Source organism: Eptesicus fuscus, chromosome 18 (genome assembly GCF_027574615.1).
Source record: "Eptesicus fuscus isolate TK198812 chromosome 18, DD_ASM_mEF_20220401, whole genome shotgun sequence".
Classification (NCBI taxonomy): domain Eukaryota; kingdom Metazoa; phylum Chordata; class Mammalia; order Chiroptera; family Vespertilionidae; genus Eptesicus; species Eptesicus fuscus.
The window spans coordinates 2,985,394-3,013,021 of record NC_072490.1 but is presented as its reverse complement, the minus strand read 5'-3'; the positions used below and the strand labels follow the sequence as shown (position 1 = coordinate 3,013,021).

General features: G+C 63.6%; 2 protein-coding genes and 1 non-coding gene across 3 annotated transcripts; 1 reads left to right on the top strand and 2 right to left on the bottom strand.

The window, feature by feature from the left end:
- The first annotated feature begins 1,397 nt into the window (after window positions 1-1,397).
- TLR9 (toll like receptor 9) lies at window positions 1,398-5,582 on the top strand. Its single transcript, XM_008155075.3, has 2 exons — window positions 1,398-1,449; window positions 2,236-5,582. The coding sequence occupies exons 1-2, from the start codon at window positions 1,447-1,449 to the stop codon at window positions 5,326-5,328; spliced, it is 3,096 nt and encodes a 1,031-aa protein (XP_008153297.3). The 5' UTR covers window positions 1,398-1,446; the 3' UTR covers window positions 5,329-5,582.
- Window positions 5,583-5,656: 74 nt separating this feature from the next.
- LOC114228630 (U6 spliceosomal RNA) lies at window positions 5,657-5,763 on the bottom strand. The gene has a single exon (XR_003614760.2). It is a non-coding gene; the product is annotated as a U6 spliceosomal RNA (small nuclear RNA).
- A 5,364-nt stretch (window positions 5,764-11,127) lies between these two features.
- ALAS1 (5'-aminolevulinate synthase 1) lies at window positions 11,128-24,043 on the bottom strand. The gene is made up of 11 exons (XM_008155094.3): window positions 23,928-24,043; window positions 22,851-23,077; window positions 20,148-20,360; window positions 19,294-19,443; window positions 18,708-18,927; window positions 17,841-18,025; window positions 16,323-16,502; window positions 15,831-15,995; window positions 14,131-14,399; window positions 12,245-12,407; window positions 11,128-11,423 (listed from the first exon to the last, which is right to left on the bottom strand). The coding sequence occupies exons 2-11, from the start codon at window positions 23,047-23,049 to the stop codon at window positions 11,263-11,265; spliced, it is 1,905 nt and encodes a 634-aa protein (XP_008153316.2). The 5' UTR covers window positions 23,050-23,077; window positions 23,928-24,043; the 3' UTR covers window positions 11,128-11,262.
- Window positions 24,044-27,628: the final 3,585 nt, after the last annotated feature.

Genomic DNA, 27,628 nt, shown 5'->3' with positions numbered 1-27,628 from the left:
CCCCGGGCGGGAGCGTGCCCAGGTGTGTCCGGGCCGGTGTGGCGGGAGCGTGCCCAGGTGTGTCCGGGCCGGTGTGGCGGGAGCGTGCCCACATGTGTCCGGGCCGGTGTGGCGGGAGCGTGCCCACATGTGTCCGGGCCGGTGTGGCGGGAGCGTGCCCACATGTGTCCGGGCCGGTGTGGTGGGAGCGTGCCCACGTGTGTCCGGGCCGGTGTGGTGGGAGCGTGCCCACGTGTGTCCGGGCCGGTGTGGCGGGAGTGTGCCCACGTGTGTCCGGGCCGGTGTGGCGGGCGCGTGCCCACGTGTGTCCGGGCCGGTGTGGCGGGCGCGTGCCCACGTGTGTCCGGGCCGGTGTGGCGGGCACGTGCCCACGTGTGTCCGGGCCGGTGTGGTGGGAGCGTGCCCACGTGTGTCCGGGCCGGTGTGGTGGGAGCGTGCCCACGTGTGTCCGGGCCGGTGTGGCGGGAGCGTGCCCACGTGTGTCCAGGCCAGCACAGGGAGGCCGGGGCGGTAGGGACTGGTCAGGGAGGCAGGTCCTACGGGGCCTTGGCCATTATGTGGGTGTGGCTTTGGCTCCAGAAAGGGTCACAGAGGGGCCTGAGCCGGGGGGAAAGGGCCTCCTGTGACTTGGGGCCCATGGGAGCAGGCGTGGGCGTGGGCGTGGGTGTGAGCACAGAAGCCGGCCACCCGTGAGGAGGGGCCAATGGCGTTGGTCTAGGCAAGAGATGGCGGGCGACGGGCAGGTGCCGGCGGACCTGAAAGTGGAGCCCAAGGGCCTTGCTGAGGGGCTGGGGCCCGAGGAGCGTGGAGGAGCCCATTGGGAGCCGCGCCAGGCGGTCCAGTGGCCCAGCCGCGGGGCTTGTGCTCGGACCGGCACCAGGATGTGGGGAACGCAGACGGGCAGTCCCTGCTCCTAGGGGGAGTAGCAGGCTGGGGGGTGCAGGTGCAGCTGGGGGAGGCTCAGCGCCCCATACCCAGGCCCCGAAGAGCTCTGGGGACGGGGCCACGGGGCCAGGGAGGGCAGGTGCGGGGAGGAGGCGCTGGCCTGTGTGCCGCCTGCGGGGCGTGAGGGTGAGAGGGGAGGCCCGGCCCGGTGTCGGCATGCCCGCTGGGTCTGGCACTGCCCCCGGTGCCAGTTCCTCGGTGAGCATCGCCTGGGCTTGGGCCCCGTGTCTCCCAGGGTCCCCAGGAGACAGCTGTGAGGCCCAGGCAGACGGGTGGCCTTGTCGGGGGGACAGGCTGGGGCGAGGGAGGGGAGTGAAAGAGGAAGGAGCGGGCCTCCTGGCTGCCATCTGGCTATGCAAATGGTCTGACTCATTGCACGCCCCCCGCCAGGGCAGGGAGGGGGCTAGAAGTTGTGAAAGTCTCACTTCCTCTGCTGGCAGCAGTCACAGCGGGAAGGGACTGGCTAAGCGAGACCCTCTGGACAAGCCCCCTCTCCTTGTCATGGTAGGACCGCCACCCTCAGCCCCCTGGGGAGGGGGCAGCGGGGACCAGGGACGGGGGACGGGTGGGGAGAGAGGTGGGCTTGGCAGCTACAGACAGTAGGGGACGCGCTGTCACCCACATGGCCCAGGGCACATCCTGGGCCCCAAAGACATCAGAGCAGAGCCCGTCTCTGAGCAGAAAGCCCCAACCCATTGCGCGGACGAGGAGGCCGAGGCCGAGGGCTCGCTCCATGTGGCCCTGGGGCTAAGGCAAAGCTGGGCGCCCAGGCCTGGCTCCGACCCGCAGCAGGTCCAGGGCTCCTGGGCCGAGGGGAAAGAGCTGGGCAGTGCCCGCCGGTGCCCAGGCCCTGGATGGTCCCCGGCCTGGACCCCAGAGAGAGACCCTCATTCCTGCCTGGGTCTTGGCCAAAGGGAGGGGGAGGGGTTGGGGAGCAGCGGGCGGAGGGGGGAGGGGGCTCCTTGCTCAGGAGAGAAGAGAAATGGGCTGAGGACGGAGGGAGAGTGGGGGGCAGCCTGGGGCCTGCGGGCACCTGCTGGCTCTTGTGCAGCTGGGGTTTGGTTCTGAGTGAAAGTCTGGACCACGAGTCTGGGTTCCGGGTCTCAGAAGCAGTTCTGAGTCAACGGCTGAGTCCCCGACCCAAGTCCAGGTTCCCCACGAGCCTTGGAGGCGGGAGGGGGGGTGGGCAGAGAGGCGGGAACCTCCCTGGGGAGACCTGGGGGGGACTCTGTGACCTGGGTGGGGAGGTGAAGCTGGGCTGGTACTCACGCCCCCCGCCCCCCTCCACAGGGCCCCGGCCATGGCGCCCTGCTGCCCCTGTCCCTCCTGGTTCAGGCCCAGGTGCTGGCCCTGGCCCTGGCCCAGGGCGCGCTGCCCGCCTTCCTGCCCTGTGAGGTCCAGGCCCCCAACCACATCAACTGCGAGTGGCTCTTCCTGACGTCCGTGCCCCGCTTCTCGGAGTCCTCGCCCCGGGGCAACGTCACGAGCCTCTCCCTGCGCTGCAACCGCATCCGCCACCTGCACGACGAGGACTTCGCGAACCTGTCCAGCCTGCGGACGCTCGACCTCAAGTGGAACTGCCCGCCCAGCAGCCTCAGCATCATGCACTGGGCCTGCCACATGACCATCGAGCCCCGCACCTTCCTGGCCGTGCCCACCCTGGAGGAGCTGAACCTGAGCTACAACAACATCACCGCCGTGCCCGCCCTGCCCCCCGCCCTCCGGACCCTGGCCCTGAGCCGCACCAACATCCTGGTCATCGAAGACACCAGCTTCGGCGGCCTGCACGCCCTGAGCCACCTGTACATGGACGGCAACTGCTACTACGAGAACCCCTGCGGCCGGGCCGTGCACGTGGCCCCGGGCGCCCTCCTCGGCCTGCGCAACCTCACCCACCTGTCGCTCAAGTACAACAACCTCACGGCGGTGCCCCGCAGCCTGCCCCCCGGCCTGCACACCCTGCTGCTGTCCTACAACCGCATCGTCTCCCTGGGGCCCGCGGACCTGGCCAACTTCACGGCCCTGCGGGTGCTGGACGTGGGCGGGAACTGCCGTCGCTGCGACCACGCCCGCAACCCCTGCGTGGAGTGCCCCCCGGGCTTCCCCAAGCTGCACCCCGACACCTTCAGCAACCTGAGCCACCTGGAGGGCCTGGTGCTGAGCGACAGCTCCCTCTACAGCCTGGACGACCGCTGGTTCCGGGGCCTGGACAACCTCTCCACGCTGGACCTGAGCGAGAACTTCCTGTACGAGTGCATCACCAACACCACGGCCTTCCGGGGCCTGCGGAGGCTGCGCAAACTCAACCTGTCCTTCAACTACCACAAGGGGGTGTCCTACGCCCACCTGCGGCTGGCGCGCTCCTTCGGGGAGCTGCGCTCCCTGGAGCACCTGGACATGACCGGCATCTTCTTCCGCGAGCTCGGCGAGTACACGCTCCGGCCGCTGGCGGGCCTGCCCGCCCTGCAGAGCCTCCGTCTCCAGATGAACTTCATCAGCCGGGCCCAGCTCAGCGTCTTCCAGGCCTTCCCCGGCCTGCGCCAGGTCGACCTGTCCAACAACCGCATCAGCGGGACCCTGGGCCCGAAGGCCTCCACGGGGGAGGCGGATGCCGGGGAGGCGGGCTGGCGGCCCCCGGGGGACCCCGCGCCGGGTCCCGGGGACACCCCCGGCCCCGAGGACTTCGGGCTGAGCTGCGAGAACCTCACCTTCACCCTGGACCTGTCGCGGAACAACCTGGTGACGATCGAGCCGGGGATGTTCGCCGGCCTGTCGCGCCTCCAGTGCCTACGCCTGAGCTACAACAGCATCTCCCAGGTCAACGGCTCCCAGTTCGTGCTGCTGACCAGCCTGCAGGTGCTGGACCTGTCCTACAACAAGCTGGACCTGTACCACGGCCGCTCGTTCACGGAGCTGCCGCGCCTGCACGCCCTGGACCTCAGCTACAACAGCCAGCCCTTCAGCATGCAGGGCATGGGCCACAACCTCAGCTTCGTGGCACAGCTGCCCGGCCTGCGCTACCTCAGCCTGGCGCACAACGCCATCCACAGCCGCGTGTCCCCGGAGCTCCGCAGCGCCTCGCTCCTGGCCCTGGACTTCAGCGGCAACGCCCTGAACCGCATGTGGAACGAGGGAGACCTCTACCTCCGCTTCTTTCAGGGCCTGAGCCAGCTGGTCAGCCTGGACCTGTCCCGGAACCACCTGCACGCCGTCCTGCCGCACAACCTGGGCCGCCTCCCCCCGAGCCTGCGGCGGCTGCGGCTCCAGGACAACTACTTGGCCTTCTTCAACTGGAGCAGCCTGACCCTCCTGCCCCGGCTGGAGAGCTTGGACCTGGCGGGGAACCAGCTGAAGGCCCTGACCAACGGCAGCCTCCCCGCGGAGACCCGGCTCCGGAGGCTGGACGTCAGCCGCAACCGCATCAGCTTCGTGGCCCTCGGCTTCTTCGCTCTGGCCACGGGGCTGCGAGAGCTCAACCTCAGCCACAACGCCCTCCGGACGCTGGACCCCTCCTGGTTTGGCTCCCAGGTGGCGGCCGCCCTGACGTCCCTGGATGTGAGCGCCAACCCCCTGCACTGCGCCTGCGGGGCGGCCTTCGTGGACTTCCTGCTGCAGGTGCAGGCGGCCGTGCCCGGGCTGGCCAGCCAGGTCAAGTGCGGCAGCCCAGGCCAGCTGCAGGGCCGCAGCATCTTCGCGCAGGACCTGCGCCTCTGCCTGGACGAGGCCCTGTCCTGGGACTGCTTCGGCCTCTCGCTGCTGGCGGTGGCGCTGGGCGTGGCCGTGCCGCTGCTGCAGCACCTGTGCGGCTGGGACCTCTGGTACTGCTTCTACCTGGGCCTGGCCTGGCTGCCCCGGCGCGGGCACCGGCGGGGCGCGGACGCCCTGTCCTACGACGCCTTCGTGGTCTTCGACAAGACGCACGCCGCCGTGGCCGACTGGGTGTACAACGAGCTGCGGGTGCGGCTGGAGGAGCGCCGCGGGCGCCGGGCGCTGCGCCTGTGCCTGGAGGACCGGGACTGGCTGCCCGGCAAGACGCTCTTCGAGAACCTGTGGGCCTCGGTCTACGGCAGCCGCAAGACGCTGTTCGTGCTGGCCCACACGGACCACGTCAGCGGCCTCCTGCGCTCCAGCTTCCTGCTGGCCCAGCAGCGCCTGCTGGAGGACCGCAAGGACGTGGTGGTGCTGGCCATCCTGAGCCCCAACGCCCGCCGCTCCCGCTACGTGCGGCTCCGCCAGCGCCTCTGCCGCCAGAGCGTCCTCCTCTGGCCCCACCAGCCCAGCGGCCAGAGCAGCTTCTGGGCCCAGCTGGGCGTGGCCCTGACCAGGGACAACCACCACTTCTACAACCGAAACTTCTGCCGGGGCCCCACCACGGCCGAGTAGGGGGTGGGGGGCAGCCGGCACACCCAGCCCCGCCTCTGCCGTGTCCTCTGCCTGGGATGCCCCAGCCTGCCTCGCTCTGCAGAGGGGCCGAGGCCCCTGGCATACAGCAGGCACTCAATAAATGCTCCTGGCAGGCCCCACGGCTACCGGCTACGCTGAGCTCCAGGGTGTGAATGGGAGGGAAGAAGGGGGAATTCCCAGGCTTCCTGAAGGGAAGCAGGGCTAGAGGCCATTGGGGGTCCGCAGGGGAGGGAGCTGCCAAGGGTGGTTGTGTTGGGGGGGGGTGTCTTCGGAAGGTCACGGAATGTGGTCTTTGTAAAAAAAAAAAAAAAAAAAGGAACACTTTACAAACTTTCATGTCATCCTTGCGCAGGGGCCATGCTAACCTGCCCTGTATCGTTCCAACTTCAGTACGTGTGCTGCCGAAACGGGCACCGGACGGGGTCTTGGTCTTCCCAGGAGCAGGTCTTCCCCCTCCTCTGCGTCCCAGCAGTGCCAGCCGCCTCGGTGGTATTTTGACCTCAGGGTCTGCCTCCAGGGAGGCGGCAGCCCGCGTCCCAGGGGATGGATGATGGGGAAAGGCCGGTGGTGAGTGGTGAGTTCAGAGGGGTGAGTGCGCCCCCTGCTGGCCATGCCTGTGCTGTGCCCGGCGTGGCTGCCCAGGGTGGGAGAGGAAGGCCAGCAGGACAACCCTCAGCAGCAGCAGCCCCAGGAGCAGGGAGCCACAGAGGGTTCCAGAGGGAGCTCACCACCCACCCCTCGCTGCTTCCCCTGGAGCACGTGTGGGGCCTCTGTTCTGGCGTCAAAGGGACATCTAGGTGAGCCCTCCCCGGACCCTGCCTCTCACCGCGGAGACCGAGACGCAGCCACATGGGGTCAGAATGGAGAGAGAGAGAGAGAGAGAGAGAGAGAGAGAGAGAGAGAGAGAGAGAGAGAGAGTGAATTTCGGGACACCACAGGGAGCCCCGACAGCCAGGGTCCCTACTGCGCGCACGTGAGAGCCGTGGGTCAGGTCAGGCCCGGAGCCACTGGGCGCTTCGTCCTGGGCCAGCTGCCTCCCCATCCCCGCAACCAAGCCTGCGCTTTGGGCGCAGAGACGCAGGCCGCCTGACTGGGAGCCGGCCCGGGCGGGCAGAGACACAGGCCGCCTGACTGGGAGCCGGCCCGGGCGGGCGGCAGAGTGGAACCAGCTTGACTGGCCCCGGCCACCGTGGGACCGCGCGGCTGCTCGGGGGCCCCACGGGAAGGCTGAGCCGCCGCAGCCTGGGCTAACCTCGCAGCCTGACTGTGGGCAGCCCGGGGTGGGGCAGGGGTGGGCGTGGCCGCTCTGCCCTCGCGGCTGGGCGAGGATGCCGGCCACCTTCCTCTTTCTGACCGGGCGGGCGCAGGGGCTGGTGCCGGGCCGGTGCCCTGTGGTCCGCTTGCTGCAGGGAGGGGGGAGGGTCTGACCCAGCCCAGGCGCTGCCCTGCCCGGCGGCCGATGGCTCGGCTCCCGGAGGAGCAGGTGAAGGCCGGCGGCCCGCACTCCCTGGCCCTGGGCCCGCGCCCAGGGGAGGAGGAAACAAGAGCTGTCCTGCCCGGGGCGGGGGGGCGGCTGGGGAGGCCCCTGTGAGCGGCTCCAGGATCCGGGCAGGAAGCAGGCCCTGCCTGCGGGAAGCCGATTTGCCTGCCTCTCAGAACCGCTGCGTCTGCCCGCGGCCATCCCAGGTGGAACCTCCCGCCGCCCGGGCTCCCAGGGACCAGCTCTGCCAGGTGGGTGGTGTTGGGCAGGTCTGAACTCCCATGCAGAGCCTCAGTTTGCTCATCTGGACATGGCGCTGGCCACAGCGTGGTCAGGATTCGTGGTAACGTGTGGGAAGGTCTGATAAACCTAGCAGGCCCTCCTGGGTCATTACTAGGGAAGGGGGTCCGGCGGCTTTGCTGTTTTCTCTCTCCACCCAGAGCCAGGGACCCCCACTCTCCACCCCCCAGCACTGAACAGGGATCAGAGACAGATGGCTGACCCAGAGGCACGGGGAGCAGGGAGACTTGCAGAGGTGTGGGCAGGAGACAGGACACCTGGGGGGAAATGCACCTGCTAAGATTTGAAACGGCACCCACCCCTCCCCTCCAGGGGAAATGCCGGAGGCTTCTCCACGCTCCTGGAGAACGTCCGTGACACCATTCATGTTCACAGGAGCTCTTTCTTCATTTCCTAATCCTCACCCGCGGATATTGTCCCATTGATTTTCAGAGAGAGGGGGAGGGAGGGGGAGAGGCAGAGCGAGCGAAGCATCGATGTGAGAGAGACACATCCATTGGTTGCCTCAGAATTGAATCTGGGACCCTTCAGTCCGAGAACCGAAGCTCTAACCACTGAGCACTCCAGCGAGGGCCACAGGAGTTCTTCTCAGGAGCCGAGCTTCTCATTGTCATTCGGTCACAAATCCCACCCCTCCCCGGGCCATTCCCTCAGCCCCTGTAGCCCCAGCAGCAGCGAGAAGAGTCCAGCTGACGGCCGTGGGCCCCGCGGGCTCTGAGTCTTGTGAGGGGGACGGGGGTCTTGCTAAGCCTTCAGAGACCTGGGGCCCACGCCAGAGGACGAGTCCCACAGGAAGGAAACGGCCCGAGGGAGTGGCGGGCGTGGGACCTCGAGACCCCGGGAACACTGAGGGCTCCGTGGGGCGGCTTCCTGAGCAGAGAGATGCCTGGGGAGCCGCTGTGCGGGTGGCCGGCCTGGGTGCGCGGCTCCATCTGAGGGGACCAGAGCCGGGCTGAGAGGTGCATGTGTCCCCTCGGCGGGGGGGGGGGGCGGGGGGCCAGCACAGCACCCCTTTCTGGAGCCACGAGCGGGAGCCCAGCAAGAGGTTCTTTGTCCTCAGCAGCTTGGGCTTTGCCCAGCTCACCTGTTCCTCCCGGGAAAGTAGGCCGGATGCCATCGTGGGTTCCTGCTATGGCACCACCTGGCCTGTGGCATCCCCTGGCCCCCCCCTCACTCAGCTATGGCACCACCTGGCCTATGGCATCACCTAGCCCAGCGGTCGGCAAACTCATTAGTCAACAGAGCCAAAGATCAACAGTACAACGATTGAAATTTCTTTTGAGCCCAATTTTTTAAACTTTAACTATATTGTTATTAACTTAATTAGGGTACTCCTAAGCTGGCCTTTGCTAAAAACTCAAGGGGCCGAAGAGCCGCATGTGGCTCGAGAGCCACAGTTTGCCGACCACTGCCCTAGCCTATGGCATCACCTGGCCTATGGCATCAGCTGCGGGAGGAACCAGGTAACTGACTGCAGCTGGGACCCCAGGGCCGTGCTCTGCAGGGAGGGGCGTGATGTGATTCAGACTCAAAGCTCTCGGGTCCTAGCCGGTCCCCCCCAAATCCGTATGTCGAAGCCCCAACCCCAGTGTGATGGCGTCTGCGGTGAGGCCTTTGGGAGGGAGGTTTAGACGAGGGCATGGAGCGGGACCCTCACGAGGGACCGGTGGTCTCGCGAGAAGAGGCAGATCGCCCCGCCGCCCACGTGGGAGGAGAGGCCGTGCGAATTCAATCCACAGCAGAAGGCGGCGTGGAGGGGAGAGGTCCCCAGGAGCGAGTGGGCCGGCGCCTGGCCCCGGGACCCCAGCCTGCAGAACGGTGAGGACTCCGTGTCTGTTGCCGAGTCTGTTCCGTTGCAGCACGTGGGCTGAGGCCGCCCCTCCGTTCCCTCGCTCACGCTGGCTCAGTGCCTGCCCCGTGCAGGGCCGTGCTGGCCGCCGGAGAGGGTCCCTGTGGCGGTGACCGTGCCGGGCAGGGCAGCGTGGGGGGCTGGAGGCCAGGTGATGGCGAGAACCCGCGAGGGGCTTCCCCAGGACGGGGGCCGGGCCAGGTGTCCTCAGGCCCCTTGTCTCGTGCGAAGAGAGGCAGCCCCATGACCCAGGGTAGGAAACGCGGCAGAGAAACAGTGGCTACCCCCAGGTCCGGGCGCCAGAGACCTCCCGGGGCTTTTGAGGCGCAGGGTGCCCGCCCACCGGTGACGCAGGGGAAGAAATGAGGTGGGAGGGCGATGCGGCCGGGACCCAGGATGGTGCTCTGCGGGGAGTGGCGGGATGTGATTCAGACTCAAAGGTCTCGGGCCCCAGCGGTGTAGCTCAGTGGAAGGAGCATCGGCCTGCAGACCCAAAGGTCCTGGGTTCGATTCCGGTCAAGGGCATGTCCCTCGGTTGCAGGCTCCCACACAGCCAAGTCCTGGTGGGGGCTCCTGTAGGAGGCAACCCATCCATGTGTTTCTCTCACACTGATGTTTCGCTCTGTCTTCCCCTCTCTCTTCCACTCTCCCTGAAAATCAATGGAAAAATATCCCAGGGTGAGGATTAAAAAACCCACCACCACCGCCACCAACAAAGCTCTCAGGCAGCTCTGTGGGGTCGAGGCCGGGCACGTGTCGGGATGATTGGTGGCGTGAGCCATGGCAGCCGTGCCGTGGGGGTGACGGGAAGTGGCCTGGCCCCCAATGTATGTGGGAGGTAGAACTGGCGAAGAGCCTCACGTGAGGGACCAACTTCCACAGGAGGTCAGAGTGACGGGCAGATGACAGACAGGTGTTTGGTGGCCGCAGGTGTTGGACAGCTGGGTGAGACCATGTGGGGGGGGGGGGCAGGGTTAAGTGCAGGTAGAGGAGGAGGAGAGTCGGGAAGTCGTGGCCTGGAAGCCTAGGGGAGAAAGGCCGAGGACAGCCCCCTCCAATACCACTGGGAGAGCCCGTGGCAGGCAGACGGACCGGCCACAGCGGCGAGGCGCCGGGGGAGCGGAGCCGTGGGGACAGGGAGCCGTGGGGACTGGGACAAAGACCAGGGGGACCAGCAGAAAGGGGCAGGGCTGCCGCTGGAAGGGACCCGTCTTAATTAAACTGGCGGGGTGACGTTGGTTGGTACATAACCTGCGGGTGTGCACTGTGCCTCTGTGAACCCCGGTGCACGCTCACCACCCCAAGTCCCAGCTCCTTCGTCCCGGCTCCTGGTCACCTGGATCCGACCCTGTCCAACCTGCCCCCCTCCTCTCCCCCGCCTCCCCCGCCCCCCCCCCCCCGCAACCACCGTGCTGCTGAGCTGTTCCCCTTGTTGCTTTACGTCCCACAGGGAAGTGAAACCATGTGGTTCTCGTCCATTCCCGTCCGACTTGATCAGCACGGAACTCTCATGCCGCGGGTAGTAGACATGGCAGTGCCGTGTCTTATGGCTGCGGAGTAGTCCACAGTCTGTGTGTACATCTTCACCCACTCATTCCCAGGTCAGGAGTTGGGGTGCTCTAAGGCAGTGACAGTCTGATGCAGGCCCACGGGGCCGAGCAGGACGGGGAGAAATTCACGGAGAAGACAGAGCTGGTCCCAGGAATGTGCAGGCAGGAGTGGGCCCAGGACAGGAGGGAAGGGGTCAGGGTGCAGAGCACAGCCCTCCCAGTGGTGGGCACGCGGGGCAGGGGCAGGGGCAGGAGGCCCCACTGGAGGGAAGTGAGTCGAGGCAGCGGCCGGAGGGGAAAGGGAAGCAGGTGGCTGCGGCGGGTCGCTGGGCGGCGCTGCCACCAGTGAAGATTGGAGATGAGAAACCGAAAATGAAATGTCACTGCAGTGACTCTGTCAGAGCCGTGGGGCTGCGGGCCGAGGGCCGAGAGCCACCACGCAGCGGCTTTCAGAGGCGGCCGGGCTCGAGCCAACGGGAGGCCCTGCCGTTGCCGCAGGTTTGAAGCCGTTGCCAGAGATGTGTGTTCTCACACATTTTATAAATCTCAGCCACACACACCCAACCTCAAGGAAAAGAAAACGTAGCCAAACACAGGAGGACCCAGCACGTAAACAGAATTTATTTTCCCGACTGTGCCTTCACTGTAGATTAAAACTTAATATAACTTAGTCCACACAGACAGACGACATGGAGGCTATGTGGAGGGGGCGGCGGCCGCGGGCGGCTCAGGACTCAGGCCTGCGCGGAGACCAGCTTGCTCAGGCCGGAGAAGTAGGATCGCTCCCGCTCGCTCATCACCTCGAAGTGCAGCGGCCTCCGGCAGAAGTTGCACTCGGCCGAGGAATGTGGCTTCAGGTCCAGCCCCACGCGCTTCCACGTGGCCAGCAGACTCCCTGGGAGCAGACAGTTCAGGGTTAAGAGGACTCTGTACCCGAGAGAAATGGAAGCGCCCCATCCAAACACGGACACGGATGTTCGCAGCAGCGCGCTTTCCGTACGAGTCAGAGCGGGACCTAAATGCCCACCAATCCACAGGCCCATGCGGCCCAGTGGCCCAGGAGGACGGCTTGGGAAGAGAAGAGATGGAGCCCTTCTCCCGCTACGGCCCGGGAGGGCCCTGCAAGCACCGAGGAAGCCAGGCCACGGCCCACCGGGACTCCAGCCCAGGAAGTCCAGGCAGGCAGTGGGCGGGGTCACCGGTGTGGGGGAGAGAAGGTGCCACTAGTGGCTGTGTGTTTCTCTCTGGGGTGATGAACGTTCTGGAATCAGAGATGACAGCACACAGCACCCTCCCTTATCCTCAGTTTCACTTTCCAGTTTGTTACCTGTGGTCAACCGTGGCCTGGAAATATCATGTGGGAAATTCCAGAAATAAGCAATTCACACGCTTTAAACGCACCCCCCGAGTAGCAGGGTGAAGTCCCCACTCTTATCAGAGGGGGTAGGTGTGGGGTGGCCAGGTGTGCAGCTGGCGCTGGGACCACACACCCTCGGGAAGGAGAGCGAGCGAAGCCGGACTGGGGAGCCAGGACAGGCCCCGCCTTGGAGGCCTCTCCCCGCCCGGACCACCACCACCAAGGGGCAGGGGCCACCTGGGGGACCAGCAGGCTCCCTCAGAGCTTCCGAAAGGACTCTGCCGCCTCGGAGTGGCTCAAACACCCGTGTCGCTCCGTTTCGGGCTACCTGGGCGCGCTCCGCGACTCGGCGCACTCACCCAGGAAGTAGTCCATCATCTGGGGGGTGTGGTGCGGGGTGGGGGCGATCCGCAGCAGCTCCTCCCCCCGGGGCACCGTGGGGTAGTTGATGGCTTGCACGTAGATGTTGTGTCTGCTCATGAGCTCGTCACAGACCTCGGTGTTTTTAGCAGCATCTGCCACCTGCGTTGACAAAAGGTCAAGTCAGAGCAGACAGACCCCTTAGCGGAGCTTCTAACGAGCCCGCGCCGTAGGGCGCAGGTTCGAGCAGCACGGCCCGCGGGGAGGCAGTGCACCGCCCCAGGCCCCACAGACGCGCCCGAGGGGTGCGCTCAGTGGTCTCCCCAGGTGGCGGGGCAGCGGCTACCACGGGTGCCGCCAGCTGGCCCCAGCGGACGTGCACTGGGTGAAGGCAGCGCGGGCACCACTGCGTACCCACACTGCTCCCGCGACACCCGCAGCGCTGCCGTTTGTGGAGGAAAATGACCTGCACAGGAAGCCGCGTGTCCAAGCCAGCGAGCTCTGGCTCTGGGGTCAGGGGTCAGGGCCAGTGCCAGAATGGACGCTGCTCCAGCCCAGCTGCCATCCGCCCCGCCTGACCTCAGGAGGCGAGAACCCAGCGTCGCAGCCCGGGGAGCACAGCCCGGCCCCCCGGCCATTACCCACCCGGACGGGGATGATGTGGCTGGGGCAGTGCACCACGGCCTCCCCCCCCCCGGCCATTACCCACCCGGACGGGGATGATGTGGCTGGGGCAGTGCACCCCCCCCCCGCCCCCCCCCGGCCATTACCCACCCGGACGGGGATGATGTGGCTGGGGCAGTGCACCCCCCCCCCCCCCCCCCCCGGCCATTACCCACCCGGACGGGGATGATGTGGCTGGGGCAGTGCACCACGGCCTCCCCCCCCCCCCCGGCCATTACCCACCCGGACGGGGATGATGTGGCTGGGGCAGTGCACCCCCCCCCCCCCCCCCGGCCATTACCCACCCGGACGGGGGTGATGTGGCTGGGGCAGTGCACCACGCCCCCCCCCCCCCGGCCATTACCCACCCGGACGGGGATGATGTGGCTGGGGCAGTGCACCACGTCCCCCCCCCCCCAGGCCATTACCCACCCGGACGGGGATGATGTGGCTGGGGCAGTGCACCCCCCCCCCCGCCCCCCCCGGCCATTACCCACCCGGACGGGGATGATGTGGCTGGGGCAGTGCACCACGGGCCACCCCCCCCCCCCGGCCATTACCCACCCGGACGGGGATGATGTGGCTGGGGCAGTGCACCACGGCCCTCCCCCCCCCCCCGGCCATTACCCACCCGGACGGGGATGATGTGGCTGGGGCAGTGCACCACGGCCCCCCCCCCCCCCCCGGCCATTACCCACCCGGACGGGGATGATGTGGCTGGGGCAGTGCACCCCCCCCCCCGCCCCCCCCGGCCATTACCCACCCGGACGGGGATGATGTGGCTGGGGCAGTGCACCACGGCCCCCCCCCCCCCCCCCGGCCATTACCCACCCGGACGGGGGTGATGTGGCTGGGGCAGTGCACCCCCCCCCCCGCCCCCCCCGGCCATTACCCACCCGGACGGGGATGATGTGGCTGGGGCAGTGCACCACGGGCCACCCCCCCCCCCGGCCATTACCCACCCGGACGGGGATGATGTGGCTGGGGCAGTGCACCACGGCCCCCCCCCCCCCGGCCATTACCCACCCGGACGGGGATGATGTGGCTGGGGCAGTGCACCACGGGCCACCCCCCCCCCGGCCATTACCCACCCGGACGGGGATGATGTGGCTGGGGCAGTGCACCACGGGCCACCCCCCCCCCGGCCATTACCCACCCGGACGGGGATGATGTGGCTGGGGCAGTGCACCACGGCCCCGCTCCCCCCCCGGCCATTACCCACCCGGACGGGGATGATGTGGCTGGGGCAGTGCACCACGGGCAGGCCGGCGTCCATGAGCATCTGCCGCAGCAGCTTGACGTTGCGCTGGTGCTGGCGGCGCAGCGCCTGGCCCTCGGCGCTCTTGAGGATGCGCACGGACTCCAGGGCCCCGGCCAGCAGCATGGGCGGCAGGGAGGTGGTGAAGATGAAGCCGGCCGCGTAGGACCGCACGGTGTCGATCAGAGCGCTGGTGCTGGCGATGTACCCGCCCACGCAGCCGAAGGCCTTGCCTGCGGGAGGCGGAGACACAGGCTGTCAGTCCTTAGGCGGCGGCCCTGGGTGCGCAGCAGAGCGCTGGGCCTCGGGCGCCTGCTTCACCTGCTTCATTGGACCGAAGACTGAGGAAAGGCTGTCCTCCCACCTCCCAAAGGGGGACTGAGGAAATCGGGAAAGGGTCCTGCCCAGTCCGTGCCGCCCTGGCGCCTGGTCCCAGGGCCCACACGCCACGCTTCTGCCTGGCTCGCCGGCGCCCTGCCCTCCCCCACGTGCGCTCTGGGACGACCTCTCCCTGTGAGCATCACCCTGGAGGTGGGACTGTCACCCAACAAAGGCGCTCACTGTTTTGGTGGGACCGGTATGATTTCCTACTTCAGTAAACACAGAACTGACAGTCAGCATTTATTTACCAGATAAACATGAAAACTCAGAACGGGGGTGGGGAGGGGGGGGAGGGACTGGGCCAGCCTCGTCTTTCATCCGTGCTAAGTCCTTTATGTAACCTGTTCTCAGGTCTCAGGGTCTGGCTCTAGTGCCGAGCCCTCACCTTTCACTCTGCTCTGTAATTAACATTCTTGCTGGGACCCCCTGCAGGGCTGGGTGGCTTAAGCTCTTCCTGGGAAATTCCTTCTCAGGCCTTCCCATCTCTCGGCTGAAGGAAGAGCTGCCGCTGCGGGGTCTGGACGTGAACCAGGGCTCTCTCCAGAGGGGGCCCTGCTCGCCGTTCTGCCTGCACAGGGTCTGCCTGGGTCGCCGGGGTCCTGGCTCCTACACGGAGCTGCAGGTCGCGACCTTCCCTCACCACCTGCTACTTGGGCCTCCAATGGCCTTACTAACGTGAAGTCCTCAGATTTACCCGATTGACATCCCCACCTCTTTAGTGCCTCGTGGGCAAAGAGGATGTCCTATTTCCACAGGATCCCTTCACTTCTCCACAGAGCCAGGGGGAGGGGCTGTTCTCCCTGTCCCACCGAGGACGCTGAGGCGCAGACGGCGAGAGAGCTAAGCCGACAGGACTTACACGAGTCTGGCCCCGGGAGACCCTGCCTCTCGAGGAGGGGGAGCTGTGAGGTGACGAGTCCCCACGTGGTAGGCACCGGGCACAGAGCTCGGCACCACGACACCGAACCTCTGGTCCTACAGCTGCTCGGACACCAGCACTGGAATTCCAGTTCTGACCCAGGGAGGCGCACGGCGAGGGCTGCGGCCGGTGGCGAGAGCCACAGCTGTCTGCATGGGCTCAGTCACCTGGATCCTGGGAGCCAGGCTCCAGCTCCGAGGGGTTCTGCTAGGCTGCGCCAGCCCCTCACTGAGAAAACAAAAACTCGCCCCAAAAGTGGCCCCGGCTTCCTACGCTCCCCGCTGGCCCCGTCAGGCCGGCCAGCCCGTGGACTCGCTGGCCCCGTGGCGCTCAGTGCAGGCAGCAGGGCGCGCAGAGCACGTACCGAGTGTTCCAGAAATGATGTCCATCTTTGGCATAACGCCGTCCCGGTCGCCGATCCCTCCGCCGCGGGCCCCATACAGCCCCACCGCGTGGACCTCATCCACGAAGGTGATCGCCCCGAACTCGTGGGCCACATCACACAGCTCTTCCAGCGGGCACACGGCGCCTGCGGGGACACAGACCACGCTGAGGGCTTGGCGCCTCAGACTCCTGTCCTGGTGAGTCAGCCGGAACTAAACGGCACATTCTAGGTATCATCCTTAACACTTGCCAGTTTCCACGTGAACTTGGGGTCTTAGAACGGGTAAAAGCCAGAGCAGAAACTCTACATTTACCCAAATCTATCCAATGTCCACCGGTGACAAACCCTAGCAGACAGGTCGAAGGAAAGAAATTGCAAAGCCAAAATAGACACGTTTGAAGAGTTCAAAAAAAAGGAAACGAGAAAAAGAAGAGAGTTCAAGCCAGTTCTTCAGCTCAGGTGCAGACTCACCGTCCATGGAGTGGACGGTTTCGAACGCGACGATCTTGGGGACCTGGGGGTCGGACCTCTGCAGCAGCTCCCTGAGGTGGCCGACGTCATTGTGGCGGAACACGTACTTGGGCACCCGGCTGTTCCGAATCCCCTGGATCATGGAGGCGTGGTTCCCAGAATCAGAGTAGATCTCACAGCCTGACAGACAGAAAGGGTTAGTCACTGCCACCTGCACCGCAGACAAGCTATTTCCTAGTCTACAGCCAGGGACAAACCACCGCCTTCGCACCGAGAACGCTGCTCTGCCCGCAGGAGAGAGCCACTGCGAGCCCGTTCCTTCCTGGCAAACTCCCGACTAGGCTTCTCTTCGGGAAGGCCACAGGTGAGGTGCAGGGCCAGCTGCAGCAGGCGGCTAACCTGCTTTTATTTATTTATTTATTTATTTTTATTTTAAATATATTTTATTGATTTTTTACAGAGAGGAAGAGAGAGGGATAGAGAGTTAGAAACATCGATGAGAGAGAAACATCGATCAGCTGCCTCTTGCACACCCCCTACTGGGGATGTGCCCGCAACCAAGGTACATGCCCTTGACCGGAATCGAACCTGGGACCCTTGAGTCCGCAGGCCGACGCTCTATCCACTGAGCCAAACCGGTTTTGGCCTAACCTGCTTTTAAATCGCTGCCTCGCTCCAAACCCAGTCAAAGGAGAGCTACACACAAGGAGAACCCCAGAGGCTTTTCAGAGAGCACAACGCGCATCTGCAACCAGCTTACCGACAAGCCCTTGCACGCTGACCCTCCGCTGGGGTCACGTTCGGCTGGAACGTAGAGTGTACACGTGCCAGCACTCGCCCAATTCGACAACAAATGCCTAGACGCGCCACTCCTCCTAACTGGTGCTGGTTAAGCCTCTTGGCTGTCAACACTCTCACACTAACCCGCCGCCCGCAGGGGCACGTTCCAAGACCCGCAGCGGGTGCCGGAAACCACCGCACCACACAGCACTGCGCTCTCTGGCGTGTGCACTGCGCTCGAGTTTAGCGTACACACTGCAACCTCGCGGGCAGAATGCTTTCCGACAGCCCTTAGCCGCCTCGCCACGCAACTGCTTTTTGTAAGAACGTTCCCCTCGTCCCTGAAGGGAGCACTCTCTGCTGCTCTGGGCACGTCCGCGTCGCCCACAGCACCCTGCGCTTCGGGCCGTTACTAAGAGGGAAGGGAGACTTCAACACCAGCACCACCTTATCGTGACAGCGAATCTGAGGCTGAGACGGCCACTGAGCGACTAGCGGCGGGAGCCGTGCGGCCGGGAGACCTGGCCAGAGCGATGAGTCAGGGCCCAGGAGGGACGGACAGGACTCCGGAGATTTCATCACACAACTCAGAGTTACACCCAGTGGAAAACCTGTGAATCACTTATTTCTGGAACTTTCCATGTAATAATTTTGGACTGCAGCTGACCACGGGAAACGGAAACCACAGAAAGTAGGGACTGGGGCTCCCTGACCACCCCCCAGCGCCAGCTCCCCTACCTGGCATCATCTTAGCCAGGGTGAAGAGGGTCGAGTCGTTGGCCACGAAGCAGGAGGAAAACAGGAGGGCCGCGTCCTTCCCGTGGAGGTCGGCCAGCTCCTGCTCCAGGTCCACGTGGAACTTGCTGGTTCCAGAGATGTTCCTCGTGCCCCCGGCGCCGGCACCATGCTGCTTCAAGGTGTCCCTTCCAAAGCAGGCAGACAGCACGTAAGCCCCTGCCAGTGTGAACAGGACGCCAGCCGGTCCCCCCTCCGGGCCTAGGAGACACACTCCTGTTCTGGAACCCTCGCTGTGAACCGGGGCCCAGAACTCTCTACCAGCGTCGTCTCTGGATGTGGAGGGAGACGGTCCCAAAGGGGAGGATGCCTCCTGGGCCACAGCGTCCGCTAAGTCACCTGAGCACTCAGCATCAGCTGAGGCTTCTGGCTGTGCCTCGGCATCAGGCTGCAGAGAGGGGCCCCGGACGTGGCTCCCTCCGCCTCTGCAGACCAGCCACGCGGCGCCAGGACGGACCGTCACTGACCTCGAGGGGCTCCCGGCAGCAAACAGCTCCCTGGGCCGCTGGCCACGGCACCCTCCCCAAGGACCCGCGTGAGATCGACGCCTTTTGAATGTCTTTCTGACGCAGCAGGAAGTGGACACAGGTGTACGCTGAACCCATGACCTCCAACTTCACACACCAAGGGGCCCCACAACTGCTTGCACGTCAGGTTTGAGTCCCCGTGGCCGTTTAAGGCTGAGAACAGTGCTTCGCTGTGGACTTCACTTTCAGCTGCGGCCCCACCCCCACGGGAGAGCCAGTCCCCAGAAATCATCGGCGTCCCGCCGAACCCTGCCCCCGGGGCCGGACGCCGAGGGCTACTCACATGACTGCCCCGCACACCCGGGGGTGGCGGCTCATGCCCAGGTAGTCGTTGCTGCACCAGACCGACACCTGCTTCCTGCTGACGGAGCCCGAGTAGTCGTCCGCCATGGGGAAGAGCTGCGCCCGCCGGTTCACGGTTTTGAAAACACGGTAGGTGTGGTCGTTCTTTTTCTCATCAATTTTCTTCTCAAAGAAACGATCATACTGGAAAGTGGAGACAGCTAAAGCCCCAACGAGAGACAGCAGAGCCGGTGGTTAGGAAGCACGAATGGGCTGAAAGACCCGGGTCCCACCCAGCTCAGCCACCGAGGGGGTGCTGGGCAAATGAACGATGTGCTCATATGGGCAGGTGACAGCACGTCCTCGCCCGGAGACCGTGCCCGGCCAGTGCTTGCCACGGTGCCAGTGTGGATGCAGCGCTGAGAGGGCAGGCACCAGCAGGGCTTGGACTCACTATGGCCAAGAGCACCTGCTGGCATCAGGCAGGGCCACGGCTTCAGTCCACACCTCACGCGGGATGTGGTGTTGAGTGTGATGCGTGCTTAAGTCCTAAACTCTCCTGCGTCAGGCAGGAGCGTGAGACTTACACTTGGGCAGGTTATCCTGGAGCAGGTGGGACACCCTTTCCGGCCTTTGCTTTCGCATCATGTCCTGGAAGTTCTTCAGCAACCCACTCGGCTCCCCGCCGTCCGTCTTCACGCTGATCACACTGGGGTTCACTGAGGCCTGGGCAACCTCTGTAACGACAGCGACAAGAGGCAAGGGGACCCACGTTGCATTCCGAGTCCAATACCTTCCGGACATGCTGTCTCTACGGCGGGCAGAGCCCATCGTGACCGCAGGGAGTTGTAACTGGGGGTGTGAAGCTTCGCTCCCCCTCGGCTCCTGATTGGCCAGAGTCCGAGCCACCAGCCAGCCTCAGCGGATGTTCCAGGCCAAGGCTCTCGAGCTGGCTGGCAGGTCTTCCCCAGCCATCACACCCCAACCCTCCTCAGTTCCCACTGCAGAAAACAGTGCCAGCCAAGGGCAGCATTTCTGCTAGGGACGTTTTCCGGGGACTGTGGGTGCTCCACGGAGAAGCCACGCTGGGATGAAGGTTGCCACTCGCTAACCATCCGCGAGACACAGCGCGGGAGCCCCAAACCATCACATGCTGCAGTGACAGTGTTTGTACCTTTACTCCCACCGGACGATGGGGAGAAACAAAGGGGAGGTGGAACGGCCATGCCTGCAGGGTGTGCTCAGAGAGCAGGCGGTTCCTGTAAAAGCTGGACACCCCGCCCCGACAGAAAGCCCCACGTTGTGCAACGCAACCCTCTTCCCGTAGCTTCCTCCTGGGCTCTGCAGGGGACGGTGTTGACACAAATTCTCCCAACGGCAGCTGGTAAGTGAACCCGAGGGTCCGAGAGAGCCACGAGGGCGTCTCCCGCTTCCCGGTTACCTGTCCTCACGGCGTGCATCTCCTGCACGTCCTCCTGCAGCTCCAGGCTGGCCTTGCGGAACACGCTGCTGCCCTGCTGGCTCATCTGGGCTGCCAGGAAGGGGCATTTGCTTGCGGCGCCCTGGCTTGGGGCCGGGTGTCCAGGGGGACGCTGCGTGCCATCTGCAGCCGGCGGGGAGCCGCCCGGAGCCTCGGCCTTGGCAGCCTTGTCCTCTGTGGGGGGAACGGAAGAACTAAGCCCCAGCCTTGGTTGCTCACCTCACCAGAAAACCACCTGTTTCTTTCTTACGGCCCCAGACAAACTTGGTACTCACTCTCCCCACCACCACCAGACACACATCCCTGGCCATCGATCCCGCTGCTGTAGCAGCGGCTCTTCTGCCTCACGGGAAACAAGTCCTCTCAAACTGTTTTCTGGTTTCAGACAGCCAGGGCTCTTGAGTTGGACTGTTCCTGGTAAATCTACCCAAACACATTCAGCGCGCTTCCTGAGGTCACACTCTCAAAGGTCACTGGAAGTGTTCATACAATTTCTTCTCTGCTAATATTTTCTTTTAAAAAGTACTTTTATTTTTATTGATTTCAGAGATGAAAGGAGAGGGGAGAGAGAGAAACATCAATGATGAGGGAGAATCATGGATTGGCTGCCTCCTGCACGCCCCCTACTGGGGATTGAGCCCACAACCAGGACACATGCCCTGTCTGGGAGTTGAACCCTGACCTCCTGGTTCATAGATTGAGGCTCAACCACTGAGCCACACCGGCCAGGCTTTGCTAATATTTTCTAAACAGACTCTTGACAGAGAAGCCTGCTGTTCTTGACGGCTACATGATTGGTTTTCTTCTTAACACAGGAAATCAGGCTGAGGGTAAGGTCATGAGGTCACTGCCTGCCAGAGCTCGTCATGGCTGTGTCCCAAGCACACACCTCCTACACCTTCTCATCCAACTTCACCGACGTCACACCGTGGGCTTCTAGTTACCATGACGTCCCTCTTCCCTTGAGCAAATCCATCCACCTTCCTTCTAGAAAAGTCTTTCTTCATCATTCTGGAATATCCCGGTGAGTCACAGGCTAGCCTCTCTTACAACCCGAGTGATGTGTCACAATACACTTCTCACTGAAATCTTCCATGAAGGAAAGTTTAAAAGGCTGCTGTGAAATTCGCTCCACTCATTCTAGTCAATGCAGGAAGTCTAGGAAAATGAAGAGTTCTATCATTCAAAACAGAGCCGTTGTAGCCCTGGCGGGCGTGGCTCGGGCGGTTAGAGCGTCCTCCCATTCAGGGCTCACACCCAGGTTTGATCCTTGGTCAGGGCATGTGCGGGAGGCAACTGATCGATGTCTCTCCCCCCGCCGCCCCACCCCCCTCTTTTCCTCCCTCGATACCTCCCTTCATCTCTCTGAAGCCAATTTTAAAAATTGATTACAAAAAAAAAAAAGCAAAAGACATAGTCACTATAGACATTTGGGTGTAATCTTGTCCCCTGTGCACCTTTAAAAATGTTTCTCCTTTTCAGTAGATGCTTGTTTATTCTGCTCCTTTCACTACGAATTTCTGCCTAAACTAGGAGTTTGTGAACGTCATTGGTGAGGTTCAGGGCAGCCTATCCAGTGGACAGGCCACATGCCACCCGCCTACTGCCCTCCTGCTAGGGACACAATGGCACAGAGGGCTCTGACTGCTCAGAGAAAAAATAACTCCTGAGCAAAGGCCAAGAGGAAGAGCAATCATACAAAGGACGGAACCCTTCCCACTTAAAGAAAAAGACATGCCCCTCCACACGCCCCACCCAAGAGCACCCCACGGAGCCTGGGGGGCATCGGAAACGCTCACCCTCTCCTGGCACAGCCGGACCGCACCTGAGCCACCTCTGATCTCTTCACTAAACACAGAAAGGTTTAAATTGTGTACAAAGTAAAGATACACGTGTTAGACAATCCTGCTTTAACCAACTCTGTATGATTCTCCTTGCATGTGGTTCCTGGAGCAACTCATAGGCAGAAAGGTGACCAGCATTGGCCAGGGGCTGGGGGAGGGGGAGGGGAGTTCGTGTTTAATGGGGACAGAGTTTCAGTTTTGCAAGATGGAAAGGGCTCTGAAGATGGTGGTGATTGCACAACATCGGGAATGTACTCAAGGCCACGGAACTGGACGCTTAGGAATGATTGATGATAAAAAAAAAAATTTCAACCCTAAAAATAATAATTTTTAAAATTATCTAAAAACTGATTGAGATGGTACATTTTGTAACGTACATTCTACCACGATAACAAATAATATGTAAAAGCCAATTAGGACAAAAAAAAAATCATAACTTTAAAAGCCAAAAAAAGCTTCCCCTCAATTCTGCTTTGAACCTAAAACAATTCTAAAAATAGTATATTCACTTAAAAAAAGGAAAGGAAAAGCCACAGGGCCAAATCTTTCATGATGGACGGCCGGAACAGAACATGCCCACTCTCCACTTCCACCGACAGGGCACTGCCGCCACGGAAACCCGTCAAGTGGCCGCTGGCCTCTGGCCGCTGCTCCCCCTTTGGAGACGGAAAACCCCAAGCGCCCACCTGGGAGGTTAGGGCGACGCTGACGTGAGATAATCCCCCCGAAGAACTGAGCCCGGCACCGAGTGACCCCCTGGGTTGGCATGACCCCCACCCCCCTGTGGACTGAACCCCACTGGGTGGCTAAGGACACTCACTCTCGTTGGCGGGAGGGGTTTCCTTGACCTGCTGGCAGTGCGCTGCGGACGCTGACAGGGCCCGGGGGGCTGGCTTGGCCCCCACTTCCATCATCTTCGGGCAGTTCTGGGCATAAAACAGCAGAGACTTGCCCGCCTTCTGCAGAAAGGCCTGGGGCACGCGGGAGAGGAACGGGCAGCGGCGCACGACAGTCTCCATATCGGTCCGTCCGGGAGGTGCACTGATCCTGCGGGGAGTTGAGTGACACGGACACTTGTTAATAATCGGGCAGACACCCCGGCAAGGTCACTGGGTTCGGGTGTCGCCTGTAATTCACAGCAAGGGGACCCGGGGGTGCTAAGAAGTCTCACCCGACGATGTCTAAGAACAGCACGGAGACGGAACTCCACTAAGGAGTGGGGGACACCTCTACCCAGGTCCCCCAAAGCAGCTCAGGTCCCCGCTCCACACAAAAGCACCCGCGAGGCAGCTCTCGCGAGTGGAGCAAACACTGATTAATACCCAAGGGGTGGGACGAGGAGGGACGAGTGCGGAACAGGTTTGGGAGGTCGGCGCTCCCGGCGGAGGATGCACAGCGCCGACGGGACACCTTAGCGCACACCCAGGTGCAAGAGGGAGGCCAGGGGAGAAGCCATCGTCCCCACCCCGGCAGAAAGGGCTCCTCCCGGTCTCCCAAACCCTAGACGGCCCCCAGCGGGGCCCCGGGACAGAGGCAGGATGTCCCGGGAGCTGGGCACGGCCGACAGGGGGGCGCACGGAGGGCGCGGGCAGCGGGCGGGCGCCGGCGGCAGCTGCGGGGCGCGGGGTCTGGCGCGCGGTGCTGGCCCCGGCCGGCGGCGGCCAGAGGTCACCCGGGGTCGAGGGCTCGGGAACCGCGGGGAGGAGAAGGGGAATTCCGAGGCGGCCAGTTACACCGGTTAGGTCGGAGGGCGGTCCAAGAGGCCAAAGGTCTGGGAGGGAGAACCCTGACCCCGGGCGGCAGGTGACCGGCGGTGGGGGAGGGGGTCCCAGCGCCGAGGAGCGGGGCTGGCGCGGGCTGGAGGCCACGCGGGCCCGGAGCGCGGACCCTCACTCACCTGCGCCGGTCACTGTGCGGAGGCGGGGGCGACGGTGGCGGCGAGAAGCAAGCCGACGAGGCCACGGGGAGCGGTGCCCTTGTCCGCGAGAAGCCGTCGGCCGCGGGCGCAGTCGTCCTAATATAGGGCGGGAGGGAGCGCCGCGCATGCGCCGTGGCGCCGGCTCCTCCGCGCAGGCGCGCTGCGTCGCTCCCGGAGTCCGCGGCCTTGGTGGGACCCGAGGGTCGGGCGGGGGCCTGGGGAGGAGGAGGCTCGGCGGCAGGAGGATGACTTCATCCTGCACACACACACACCCTCACCCCACCCCTGCCGCTTCCCACTGACCAATCCGCGCTGCAGGACCCACCTCCCCCAGTGGGGGCCGTGCAAGGGCAGAGTTGGGGGGAGAGGGGGGAAGAACCAGGGTCGCTGGGGTTGGAAGCCGGACAACTTGGACAGAGGAGGGAGGGGAAACGCGGGGTTCAGGACCAGAGTCTGGAGCAGAATCCATGCCCCCCAGCTCGCTTTCAAGATTGACGGAGGGCTCCCTGGAGGAGGTGGGGCTGGATTGCTCAAGGTTGCAGTGGTCCTCGGGGTGATGTGCAAGGGACCGGATGGGGGGGCCTCGCAGTGGGAGGAGCAGAAGCGGAAGGAGGCCCAGCTGTGGCCCTTTCTGGTCCCAGATGAAGGAACAGGGCTGGATGGAACCCGCACACTCCACAGCCCTGAGACCTGGGGTGGGGGCGCGGGGACAGGGTGGAAGCACAGGGCCTGACACATAATTAGGGTTTGACAGATATTAGCTATTTTTATTTTTCATCGTGGGCTGTCCCACGTCCCTTGCTGGCTACCCTGGGCACCGGCTGGGTGGCTCGGACTCCAGCCCAAAGCCGGCTGTGCCTCCTTTGAGTGTCCCGCAGACCACACCTGCAGGGTAGAGCTTGGCAAGCCCCTCTCAGGAATGCCAGCCCAGCCACCGTGTCCACACCCTTCCCAGCTAAACTGAGGCCGGGCTGGGCTGGGCCTGTGCCAGGCTCAGAGGGGCCCTCCTCCACGCTCCGGGAAAGGGCTCTCCAGGTTACTCAGTGCTCAGTGAGGCATTCATAAGAGGGAGAGAGCCCAGAGCGACAGTGGCCACGCTGTGGCCAGGTGCCCGTTCCCTCTCTGAGTCGCAGAGAAGGCCTCTGGGCCCGGAGTGGCACTGGGACCAGTGCAGGGGCCCAGGATGAAGGCTTTGGCCTGGGAGTTCAAGGCCCAGCTCTGACCCATCCTGCTGTGGGGCCCTGGGCAGGGCCCATCCGCTGGAGGGAGTCCAGGGGAAAGGTCAGCATTTGGACTCAGGCCCAGCCAGTGTGGCTCAGTGGTTGAGCGTCGACCTATGGACAGGGGGTCAGGGTTCGATTCCCAGTCACGGCACATACCGGAGTTGCAAACTCGATTCCCAGTGTGGGGCGTGCAGGAGGCAGCCCATCAGTGATTCTCTCTCATCATTGATGTTTCTCTCTCTCTCTCTCTCTCTCTCAAATCAATACAAATATATTTTTAAGAAACAATTAAAAAAGACACATTTGGACTCAGACCCAAGTGCAGCTCGCAGTGAGTGCAGGATAAAGATGGTGTTGAATGCTTTGCCCACCTCTGGGCCTCACTTTCCTCATCTGGGCTGTGGGGTCATAACCCCTGTTCTGAGAGACCGGAGGCAATGCAGAGCAGAGAGAAGAGAGAGCTGGACGGAGGGGGCGGGGAGGGCTGCACATGGGTCCCAACCCCCAGCTCAGGCTCTTGGCCTCGGGCTTGGCCTCTGACCGCCTCCACCCCTCTCAGCTGGGTCTCCTCATTGTCGGGCCCTCCCAGCCCTGGCACCTGTGGCTGGCAGGAGGGGCAGGTGAAGTCATGGATTTCACGGGCTCATTGTTTAACTAACAAGTCTCCAGCCCTCTGGGAGTTTCCTGTTTGAGAGAGGGAAAGGTTGGGAAACAAAGAAATAGGATGTTGGAAACAAGTCCAGATGGAGGAGGAGGCTCTTTCTCCAACACACATTGAAGGAGGGGGATCCCCGCTGCCAGGAAGCTTCCAGAGGGGTGTGCTGCCGGGAAGGGGGGGCTGCGTGGGGCTGGGAAGCAGGCGGGTGAGGCCCGGAGTGGGAAAGACCCAGGCAGTCCCCATCCCTGGGGGCGGTGTGACTCAGCCCCACAGCTGGCTGCAGGGGCCTTGGGGCCGGGAGGTCAGACTAGGGGTCCTGAAAGAGCCACAGAGCTTCCCGGGCCAGGGCCCATGCGCCCCCCACCCCCCACCCACACACACACAGGGCACGGGTGGACAAGCATACTCTCGGGCCGCACCCCTTCAGTTCTGCCCCAGGAATCTGCGTTTTTGTTTTTTGTGGGTTTTTTTTTAAATAAATGTTTATTGATTTCAGAGAGGAAGGGAGAGGGAGAGAGAGAGAGAAGCATCAATGATGGGAGAGAATCATGGATCGGCTGCCTCCTGCACACCCCACACTGGGGATGGAGCCCGCAACCCAGGCATGTGCCCTGACCATGGAATTGAACCGTGACCTCCTGGTTCATAGGTCGAGGCTCAACCCCTGAGCCACGCTGGGGTTTTAAGTAGGCCTCTCTCCTGCTAATGTCGGGAGGGGCGGGGGGCGGGTATCTTGGGGGTCACATTTTCCACTTAGAGAGCAGGAGAGGCAAGCCATGAGTTAATCCTGGCTAGGCCGCCTCTGCCTCTGGGATCGCAGGCAGATCACCCCTCACCCTAAGCTTCAGTTTTTGCAAACGCCCTGAGTCGGGGTGGTCCCCAGTCTGGCAGAGTTGTGATCCCTCCGCTGGCTTCATTCAGGCGTCTCTCACCCTCTCCCTCCTCCCTTTTCCCTTCCTTCCCTCCAGCCCTCCCTCCCTTGCCTCCCCTCAGAGCTGCAGTACAAACTCATCTTATCACCCCTGCGCTGGGCAGGGAAGGCCAAGCTGCTGGAGCCCGTGCAAGGCCAGGCCCCATTCTGCGGAGGACACTGAGCCGGCCTTCCCCCTCCCCCACCCCAGCCCGCGTCATCTGCACCGGCCCCCGGGGCTGTTGCGCACAGCACCCACCCAGCAGTGAGAGGAAGGCAGCTGTCCCCCCTGAAAGGTTTGCGACTCAGGAAACAAGACACAGAGTCCAGGCCATGGAAAGGGGGGAGGTTTTAATCTTGCGCTCCCGGGCGAAACTCACCGGTCCGAGAGTGGGCCAGGGGAGTTCGCGCCAAAACGGGGGCTTAGGTACTTCCTTTATACAGCCGTTTGGTGAGGGGAGGGTGGAGAGCATGAGAGATGTGGAATTCCTGCCTCGGGCAGGGGTCTGGGAAGGCGCCAGTTATCTTCGTCACCATCTACCTTGCGGGTGCTTGCATGGCTGTGGCCTTTCCCCCATGCCTCAACCTAACACCCCCCAGCCGGGATTACATTGCTCCCCCTCTGGGACCAGGAGTTATTTTTAGCTGGCCCCGCTGTGAGGGTCAAGCCGCCGAGGGACCTTGGGCAAGCGCACCGCTTTCCTCTGGGCCTCAGTTTCCCCTTCTGTCCGCCGCCTAAGAAACCCTTGCAGCCTTCCCCTCAGGGAGAACTGGGTGGACGTGGGACCGTCCTGAAGACGGACAAACCTCCCTCCTACGCTGCTGACGCTCCGTATGGCCTTGGCCTTGGGCTCGCCCAGAGCCCCAACTGCTACCAACAATGTGGTCA

Coding starts and splice junctions, on each gene's coding strand:
- ALAS1 (XM_008155094.3), bottom strand. CDS start 23,049: ATGGAGACTGTCGTGCGCCGCTGCCCGTTCCTCTCCCGCGTGCCCCAG. Junction 16,503..17,840: donor CCTGGCTAAGATGATGCCAG/GTAGGGGAGCTG, acceptor TCTGTCTGTCAG/GCTGTGAGATCTACTCTGAT. Junction 11,424..12,244: donor GATGATGGACTACTTCCTGG/GTGAGTGCGCCG, acceptor GTCTGCTCCCAG/GGAGTCTGCTGGCCACGTGG.